Here is an 11009-nt window from a genome sequence, read left to right as displayed (position 1 = left end):
ACCTGTTAGCAGATTTAGACTTAAAGAGCAACTTCCAGGTTAAAGACACCTGTGAATAAATGTGTAGGAAAATGATGAATGCACTAGATTTTCAAAAAAATATACAGAAATATACACTACAGTGACATCTGGTGTCGTTTTTGTAAGAAATGTTCACTTCCGCATATAAAAGCCTCGGCACATGACCTCCCGCGTGTGACGTAACAAAGGGTAAACAAGGGGGAGAGCGGCCGGTGTAACATATTAATAAACATGGATCCCAATGCTAGTTTCAACACAGAAGACACAGAAGAAGTTGAACATGAATATTCGAATGCATATGACGGACCACAACCTTATAATTATGAGCCTGCTAGTCTTTCACACACACATACGGGTTTTGGGCCGAGGGCGACACCGTACTTCCGGTATCAACCATTTCACACGAGGTGCATACAGAATATCATAGTCGATTGCCTTAATCAATATAGTCAACTCTAAAATACCACATATATGCATTGGCATGATAATATTATTGTGACAAGTGGTATGGGTATTCACCTGGTGTTTCCAGAAGATAGACGTAGATGCAGCCAAAATCGACCGAAGGCCACTTTTGAGGGTCGTAATTCCATACAATGTACATCCAACAACCCACACAGCTCTAGTTTACGCTGGTAACGACCTAGAGTACACCCCTCAAGTCCAGAGATGTAATCCGAAGACATGCAGCGATTTCTTCGGTCGTTAATTCAGAAAAAAAACCTAGTGCGCTCTGCCTGGCTACATAAGCTAGCTGTTTATATTAGCATTGCCAGGATTTTTGCACCTCCAGAAAAATGGTGTCTTTATAAAAAAATATATGGCACGCGTTGCATTGTGGGTAGCTGTGACGTCACTGTGTGTGAAAGAAGACGTCCAAGAGACCAGGAGCATCCAAGGATTAGAAGAAATAACGGCCATCGGAGAGAAATTGAGCTGTGGTGTGAGGAGAACCAGTGGAGAACTGGGCAGCTATCTTGGTGAGTGACCGGCGTTAGCTACAGAATGTTAGCTAACGTCACATCACAACATTGTGAAGTTAGCTATCATATATCAGGCTATAACTAAAGTAGCATTGATAATATAGTAACGTTACTGGCAGGACTGTTGATACTGATCCATAACAGAAACTAATGCTCAAGTATCAGCCGTATCTCGCGTTACCTAATGCAACTCCACACTACCTTCGGAGCTGTACCGGAGAGGAGAGAGAGAGCAGGGAAGGGGCAGCTATCTTGGTGAGTGTCCGGCGTTAGCTACAGAATGTTAGCTAACGCCACATCACAACATTGTAAAGTTAGCTATCATATATCAGGCTATAACTAAAGTAGCATTGATAATATAGTAACGTTACTGGCAGAACTGTTGATACTGATCCATAACAGAAACTAATGCGCAAGTATCAGCCGTATCTCGCGTTACCTAATGCAACTCCACACTACGTTATGGAGAGAGAGAGAGCAGGGAAGGAGGAGGGGGGGGGGGGGGAGAGCAGCGAAGGGGGGGAAAAAGATGTAATACGGTTTCCTGATAAACGTTTTGTTTTGAAGGTGCTTGTGTGGGGAATGCCAGCCCATGACCCATGCAGTGTTGCCAACTCCATAGTAAGGAAAGTAGCTATTGGCTGTCCGGAAAGTCGCCAGAAGTCGCTAAATGACGTCATCGCCTAATTTACATATCATGTAATGGCGGCTGTAGGAGAGAGCATGGTAGAGGGGAGTACAAAAAACGTTCCCAACTCTTCAAGGATCAAATTCTGGACTTCTCCAGGAAAGCATCATGATGTTTAGCTTGTCACAGAGATGTTTAGCTTGTCACAGAGATGTTTAGCTTGTCACAGAGAGGCACACACACAGTGGACGAGGTGATTGAGTGACTGAGGCTGTGTGAGTCAAAGCAAAGCAAAGGCAGTTATTTATTATAGTGTGAAAGTGAGTGAAGAAACATTTACATTTTACATTTAAATCCCGCTCAAAACCAGGACGGCTTGGCAGTTGGCGCATGCGCAATTCATTTGCCGTCTCGACGCGGGGGAGTATGGAGGACGGAACATGACTTAAGTATAAATAAATAAATGTATGAAGAAATACAGGAATAAATAAATAAATACGTAAATAAATAAATAAATACAGGAATAAATAAATACAGGAATAAATAAATGACGAAATAAATACAGAAATAAATAAATGTTGAAATGAATACACAAATAAATAAATAAAAGAATAAATGCATAAATAAATGCATAAATAAATATGGAAATAAATACATCAATGTATAAATAAATAAATAAAAGTCGAAAATAAAACAGAACACACGTTATTATATATCTTTCATTTATTTCTACATTTACGCAACATACATTTATTTATTTATGTATTTATGTGTCCGTATGCTAATGAGGTGGGCGGTCCTAACCTCAGTCTGAAGCAGGATTGGTTACAGGAGTGTGTGATCATTTCTGGCAGAGGGCTCTACTACTAACGCCTGGATAACCGCGCTGATTCGAATGCAGGAGCTTTACTGTTTAGCCCTTATCTTTATACATCCATGGTTTATCCACAGTTGTAAGGTTTATTTATGGATATTGATTTAAGAGCCATTGGAGATCATTTACGATCATTAGCGGACCATTTAGAGAACGGAGAACCAAAAGACTATGTCCAGTTTCGTGTGGAACGATGTATAGAGGACTTGGCTCAGCTCGACATGATGTGACTTGCCACAAATCTATTGCTTCTGCCTGGCTCCAACAATTGGCGAATCCTGCTTCAGACTGAGGTTAGGACCGCCCACCTCATTAGCATACGGACACATAAATACATAAATAAATAAATGTATGTCGCGTAAATGTAGAAATAAATGAAAGATATATAATAATAACGTGTGTTCTGTTTTATTTTCGACATTTATTTATTTATACATTGATGTATTTATTTCCATATTTATTTATGCATTTATTCTTTTATTTATTTATTTGTGTATTCATTTCAACATTTATTTATTTCTGTATTTATTTCGTCATTTATTTATTCCTGTATTTATTTATTTATTTACGTATTTATTTATTTATTCCTGTATTTATGTACGTAATTTATTTATTCCTGTATTTCTTCATACATTTATTTATTTATACTTAAGTCATGTTCCGTCCTCCATAGGGGAGTGTGGTTGTCTCCTCTCTGCTCTGACTGCAGAGCAGCTCTGCTGCGGCCAGGCAACTGTCAGTCCAACCCAGTCTCATGGCATTTCGTGTTCACCAACACGATTTTTAATCTATTGATTCGTGTTCACCAACACGATTTTCCCCTTTTTTTCCGTGTTGCACAGCACGATTTTAAAAGCAATGTATTTCTACTGGTAATGACGCTCATGGAAGCACGGCATTCGTTTGTGTCGGCTGCCCTTAAAGGCAATGTGAGCGTCCATTCTCATTGGATAACGGAAAATTGTACACCCGGAAGTAAGTATTCCTCTTACTGTCGATTGATTTTACAGTGATATCTGCACTACTCATCGACTAAAAAACACCAGATTATCCTTGTTAATTACACAACATTGATTGGTTTAAATTGTGTGCAATGCTTTTGTATTTTTCCCCTTTAATTCGGAGAAACAAATATTTTTTCGGAGTAAAGGATGGCAGAAGACACTACACTATCCAGAATCCCCAGCTATCGTTTAGGACTACACAATGTGCTCTGTTTGACAAACCCCGTGATAGTCCTCAAGCTCTGTGAGTGTGCTCCGAGGGTTACGCCATTCATTCCAATGGAGAGGCGAAGTCACGCCCATCTACTTCCGGACCATGGGACCCCGGAAGCGAAAAATTTACATTGAATTCAATGGAGAGAGAACACATATCTTTTGATCCCGTTTGAATTGTGCCACGAACTACACATATGATGTTTGTCAATCTTAAACAATCATTTCCATGTCAAAAAAGTCACATTTTGTCGTAAAACTGCTGAAATATAAGACTATGAAAAATACGCTACTACAAAGACTACAAATCCCAAATCCCATTCTGGGTCGCGTAAGTGATGTCACAGGCATGCTCGGTGATTTACAATAAGACTCGTAATTAGAGCGAAGAAGAAGAAGATCTCATAACTGATTTATTCCCTCCAATAAATTATAGATCGCTAAAAATAAATTCACTTTTACAAGATGCCTGTGTGCTTTGTACCAGGTTGTAGTCATAAAAGTGATCATACCACTTGCTCCTTCTATCGATTCCCGTCTGATGAAAGGACCAGGAGTCGCTGGATCAGACATATCAGGTAATATCATAGGTAATATACATGTTGTGCATGTTCATGTGCATAGTCAAGTTAGCTACCTAGCTAGTAGCGACGAGTAGCGAGCACGTTAGTTAGCATTACATTACTTAGCCTTGTCATTTTTAGTAGCCTTACCATGAAGTTATTATTTTATTACATGAAGTAAACCAAAATGTTAAACAGTAACCAAACATGATGGTAAGTATTTCGTGAAACATTTGAAGAGTAGCCTTCTGCGCCCTCCACCGGGTGCTAAGGAAGCAGTTCAGGGAGAGTCGAAGGCAGGCAGGGAGCTTTGCATGACATTCTTCTGGACGTGTTTCATTGTGATGACAATCTGTTTGTTGGAAAGACAGTCGTTGTGTGCTTATTGAGAGAAAATTGTTAGAAGAGATAATTATTCAAAGTGTTGTTACTTTAAAGTGTTGTTACTGACCTTTTTCTCTTTTATTTTATTTACCTCACCTGTAACTGCTGAGACGTTGAGGAACATGCACACTGACCTGCTCTGGCAACCTGACTTCCACTGTACGTAATAGTATTTGGTTATGGTATATTATTTATATACATCAAAGGCACAATGCACCCCCCAGAGACACACATGTATTGAGTGTGATATTTTGCATAGGTCATGTGAAATCATCTTTACATACTAGATAACTGTAGGAGCGGCAACTTGTTTTGAAATTGAATTTTTAATATCCGATAATAAAGTTGATCTGTTTTCTTTATTCTTCTTTCTTCCCAGCTCCATCCATCACCGTTCTCTGTTCCTGCAGGTCCTGCTTGCTAATCAATGCTCATATGTTTTTACACAATTACAAATAAAGTCATTGTATTGTATGACATGAAGTTGTGCTTCATTCGGAGTCAATAATAAATGCATTCTGCCTTCAACTGCGCAATGATTGTGGACTGCACCGACATCCATGTAGCTGCCCCCCAGTAAGATGAACCAAGCAAAGAGGGTCACCATCATGCCCAAGGACATCCAGCTGGCCCGCCGCATCCGCGGAGAGAGGGCTTAGACTGACCTGAGACCAGCACACCCAAACACAACAGCTCTTTTAAGAGCCACCTACATTTTCAAAGAGTTGCAATCCTACGTTATTATAATGATTAAACTGGTTCATGTATCACTTAGTTTACTGAACCGTGATGAATGAAAGTGAAATGAGTGAGGTAGTGGTTTACTGAAGTTACAAAGACATTAATATATGAGTAACAGGTCAGTGTAAACCCAAGCTTCTGTCAATTATGGATCATTCAAACTATTTATATACAAATATGTAATAAAGTTCTAAAACAAGTATTCGGTATATTCCTTGATAGCTTTTGGAGAAGGTTGTTTTTAAGTTTACTAAAATCTATCATTTCAACTGTTTCACTTTGTAAAAAAGGAACAGGTGAGTAGAGCATCATTGAGTTTCTTATTCTGTCAGTAAATTATCCAAATGAATGTTTTTCATTATTTTAGTCAACCATAAACAAATTGATTGTACCTTTTAATGATGACCTTACATGGTCGGCAAAGTTAAATTAACTTCAGAAAATCAAATCTGTTCTGAGAAAAAACTAATAAATGTTTAAAGATAGGAACTTGCCATCCCACTGAAAAACAGTCCGTAGAGATTTAAAGGCGTAGTTGTAGTTCAATCCAACGTTTCATTTGGATTCATTTGACAACAGTCAACTATTTTCATAAAGAATATATATATATTTTTCAAAGTCAACTTTATTGTCAATCTTACTCAGTTTGAGAGATCAAAAAGACGTTTAAATAAAATTATACAATTTACAGATATGTATACAAATATTGATATCCTATGTATAATGATGGTGTATGATGTAGAAGGAAGTGTGTTAGATAACAAGTAAATATAGAGTTACATACAGATCCATGTTACAGCAAAAGATGGAATAACTCAGAAGCACGCAGTATAATAATAATTACATGCAACAATTAAATAACTGCTCAGCATCTCCACCACAATCCCAATCTGCTGTGTCCTGTTTTCTTCCCCTCTGCATAACACCCCATCACACATACGAAACACAACGCAGAGTCCGAGGGTGTTAAGAGTATGTTTATTGAAATGTCCTCCTCTCTACTGGCCAACACAGGGAGCATATGCTGGGTGTAGAATTGTTCCAGGAGGAGGAGTTTTCCATGCCATGCAGGGTCTTTGGGGATGGGGATGATGATCGCCTCCTTCGTGGTCCACACAACAAAGTAGCAGAGACTCCGGTCTGTGATATGCAGCTGCCCTTGGACCTGGTGCCAGTATGGGTGATTCTCCTTGAGAATATATGACCCACCCTCCGCACGGAGACAGAAGGATGGTAACTGGACTGCCTCCGCGATGGTCATGTTCCTCTAGCTGTGTGGACACTTCACCTCCAGCAGGGCAGATGGCTGCACAAGTCCATCGGGTGATGCTCCCAAAACACCCGACTCACTCACAAAGAGACCAGACTCGATTCGAACACTGTCACTTGATAGGCCTCCACAAAAGCCTCCACAAAAGCCTTCACCCCTTCGGCTTCGTTTACAACCCCCCAGTTGACAGTTGGCGATGTCTCTGGCCAGTGGGTTGTATGTCTCCTCTCGCTGTTGGTAAAGTTGAGACACCGGCTGGACTACTTTTTAAGTGCCAGGCTTCCTCCACTGGCACTCAACATCTGTGGAGCTGATCTGCCACATGGCAAATATTGCCAATGCTGCAGCGTGGCTGCATTTGTACATCCCCTGTGCACAATCACAGACAGCGCTCTGCATCGCGCCATCGTCTCCCATGCAGATCTGTAAAAATAAAGTAAGTACCATTTGTTAGCATGCTATAATAGATTGAATGAGCAATAATACAAGGATGGTCCGGATCTGGGGGTGGGAGGGTTTATTTTTCCATAGTGTTGTCCTCTTGTCTGTTGTTATTGTTTGTTTTTTCTGTATTTTTTGTAATTTATGTTGTATTGGTTGTGATTGTACATTGTATTTTTCTAAATGTGTATGAATACATTTTTGAAAAACATTTGATCAACAATAAAAAAGGATTTGGTCAGGATCTAGACTCAGTGTGTAGTTTATTAATTAATCAATGCTCTCTACATTAGGAAAACACATACCGGTGTACCAGAGGGAGTCACACACAGCTGTGCCTAGATAACCAAAATCCTTGAATCTACACACAGCAAATAAACTCAAATGACACAACGAGAAAAAGGAGATCACACATACAGTATAGTCGATATAAAACTGGCCGCTTCAATCTGAAGAGCAACTAAAACAAAACACGGGAGTGTACCTTGTTCTTGTGAACACTAATGTTATCCACAGCATACACAGAGACCACGAAGTTCTTAAGGAGAAAACTAGTTGCTAAAACAAAACACGTTAGTGTACCTTGTTAGCTAATGTTAGCTAGCTGACATTAACGTTAAACATTGCACTCATATTACTCACCGAAACCTTGTAAAGCCGGTCCCGCATGCTGGCTCTCAACGTGCCCAGACTTGTAGTGATTTTCACCTCGTAAAATAATGTTATTCTCATTCTGAAAGAATGTGGTGAAATGTGCTAACGTGACGGCCATCTTTATGTTGGTGACGCGTATTGTGCGAGACCAGAGACCTGTAGTTCACTGAGCGGTTTCACACAAAAAAATGTGTAACTTCACAGTTTTAGGACACATTTTTATTTTTTTGACTTGCAAAATGTTCTTTTAAATTGACAAACATCATATGTGTCATTCGTGGCACAATTCAAACGGGATCAAAAGATAACCTTTCTCTCTCCATTGACTTCAATGTATAATTTTTCGCTTCCGGGGTCCCATGGAGGCTTTCGGAAGGGGAGGGACTTCGCCTCTCCATGGCTGGCGTCTATGTCACGTGATCTTCACATTTCTCCCTGCAGAAAAAAAAAACATGGCCGAACTTCGTTTTATTCTCGGTGGAAAATGCCTATTTTAAAGTTAGTTTGGCCATTAAAATGCGTTTTGATGTCATTTGATGCGAGAAATATGAGTTGTTATTTCAGATTATGTGTGCAGTGGATGTACATGATCTTTAGTTTGCTAGTTATTACGAAGATTACTTCAGGAAGTTTTCATTGTTACCAAGGTGGTTGCTAGGGACGCTGCTATCGATATTATTTCTGTTATGTTGTGTAACTGTTTAATGGTGTTATCTTTATTGCTACCCCCTTCCCCGTCAATGTATAGTGTTGGTCCACAGCGCAAACATATTAGTTTAACAAAATCCGCATCTAAAGATAACCAACGTTATTTTCCCCTGTGCAATTCCAGTCTCACATCTCACAGCACATCGTCATTAACAAATACCGGAAACAGACCGAAAACATTTAAAAAAAAAAAAATAATACTTTATTCCGAGTGTGCTTGCTTTTCTCTTTGGAAGTCATCACATAACGGCATTGTAATACACGGTTCGGCTGCATTAAATATTACATATCTGCCGTAGTTCTGTATTTATAGAGCCCTGATGAGAAGACTTCTAGACAAACATGAGGAACTGAAAACGTGACGTGGATCATAAATATATCGGCCATTAAACAACATCTTACATTTATTTTCACACAATACGTCTCCTTGCAGTATCAACACTAATTCGGCTGACTTTTATATTTGATCCAATTGGTAGATAGGTTGTGTAACGGAAACTTCTGTGTAGCTATGCAGTGGGAGTCACCGACTCAGGAAGGAGACACGGGAAGAGCAGTAGCTTTGATGTCAAACACATGATGGTTTATTTGGAGTTAAACGGCCGGAGGATTCACATCACAAGTCCAAGAGTCAGAGGTTCTGACTTCACGGTAGAGTTGCCACGTCAATTCTGGAGAGCCTCTCTCTTGCCAGCCCATCTAACTGGTTTCGCAGAGAGTAAACAACATATTTGAGGAGATAGCCTAAACAGTGTGGGAACACAGAGCTACTTGCCTCGGACACTTATGACCTCGAAGATTTTACCTTGGAGTCCACAAATACAGAGAAGGAAGTGTCCCAGTGTACCCACAACACAGACCATCTGTATCCCAGTATTGACCGGTCACAGAATGGGAACAATAACATTATTGGCTAAGCCGCCTGTGTCCTTAAAGAAGGTAAACAGACATCGAGGTTTGTCCTGTATGTTACTAATTGGCGTCTTATGATAATTATTTCCACAACAGGTTGTATTTACACCACAAAGTTGCACAGCTGATATAAAGGGACACCTAGTGGGTAAAGCATGTTATTGAATTTCATTATTTTATTATTAGATATTAATAGGATCCCTATAAAGTATATTCATTACTCGTTATTCTCTACTAATAGTTAATTAAAGACTGTATATAATGACTATTTTGCACATCCCTTTCAAGATTTCAAGATTTTCTAAGGTTTATTGACATAATCATATAGGCCCACACAACTATGGTGTAGTTATGCATTGAATGGAAAACTTGGGTCGCAGGTTCCTCAATAGTGCATTACAAGACATCTATCAATATTTGTGCATACCTCCAGCAATGTTAACTATGTTGAAGCACTTATTTTACCTGATATTATACATAATGTATTATACTCTTATAAGATATATGTAGATATTTCATCTCCGGCCTTGTCAGGTATTGAACAATCAATAAATAAAGAACACAGAATTGTTAAATATAAAACAGAATTTGTGTGATTAAACTAAATGATTTACAAATAAACACCACTGCATACAACTGTTACACATGCTGATGTAACGCAAATGTTCCAACTTGGGATCAATAAAGTATATTTTATCTTAAGCTGATCGATGGCTACTGCCATATTTGCAAAATTTGCCTCTGAACCTTGACAAGTGCATATTTCAGGCTTATCAATTAATGTAATGTAATGTTATCAATTAACAACAGGGGTCACAAACATAAGACCAGCTGTTAAATAAAGCTCTTCTGACCTTAGCTGGCATGTGTGTATATTTATTAATGCTGCCCATTATGGGCACAAGCAATTTTCACCCATTTATTAATTATATGTTTTAAATTTGAGTGTTTCCTATCCCCTAAACCTCCAGGGATGTACACAGTTCAATACTGGCAACTTCTTATTATGGGAAATACGAAAACGTCTTTTAAAACTACAACTCCCAGTAGAGACGTGCCATAGATAAAGAACATGTTGCGAAACAGAATAGCCAGCATGTGTAGTTCTGGGGACGGGGTGGGGGAGGGGGGGACTCTATGGAAGCAAACAAGAGACAGAAGTATTTGAATTGTATTAGACACCGAATTTATAGCATTGAAAATAATTACTTTGAAAATCAAGTATGGAAGCAAACAAGAGACAGAAGTATTCGAATTGTATTAGACACCGAATTTATAGCATTGAAAATAATTACTTTGAAAATCATGAATCTGAATTTGGTTTGCTCCGAATTTAGCTATGTGAAATAAAAATGTAAAAATTCAAGTTAAAAAAATTCGAATGTTCAAATTCAGATCCCAAAAATTCAAGTGAAAAAAATTCGACGTCAAATATTTTGGTGTTTAAAATTCGATGTCAAAAAATTCGGTGTGTAAAATTCGACGTCAAAAATTGCGATGCAGCATCATCCGGGCTACTCAGACAGGATAAGCAATCGAGCCCTAATGCAATCAAACCGACTTCTGGCCTATCAGAGCCAAGCGGCAAACCCCGGGACAGTGCGGTGAAGCCC

The 11009-nt window shown here is 39.0% G+C and overlaps 1 protein-coding gene across 1 annotated transcript in view; it reads left to right on the top strand.

Moving 5' to 3' along the window:
• The first annotated feature begins 290 nt into the window (after nucleotides 1-290).
• The window catches only part of ampd1, a 56308-nt gene continuing 45589 nt past the window's right edge, over nucleotides 291-11009 (top strand). The window contains exons 1-2 of the mRNA XM_034196360.1: nucleotides 291-355; nucleotides 893-1001. Coding sequence (XP_034052251.1) covers nucleotides 302-355; nucleotides 893-1001 — 163 coding nt within the window. The 5' untranslated portion in view covers nucleotides 291-301. The remainder of the gene's footprint in view (nucleotides 356-892; nucleotides 1002-11009) is intronic.

The sequence above is a fragment of the Gymnodraco acuticeps genome, unplaced genomic scaffold, assembly GCF_902827175.1.
Source record: "Gymnodraco acuticeps unplaced genomic scaffold, fGymAcu1.1, whole genome shotgun sequence".
NCBI classification, from domain to species: Eukaryota; Metazoa; Chordata; class Actinopteri; order Perciformes; family Bathydraconidae; genus Gymnodraco; species Gymnodraco acuticeps.
The sequence above is the reverse complement of the archived record's forward strand: the minus strand, read 5'-3'. Positions and strand labels throughout refer to the sequence as shown.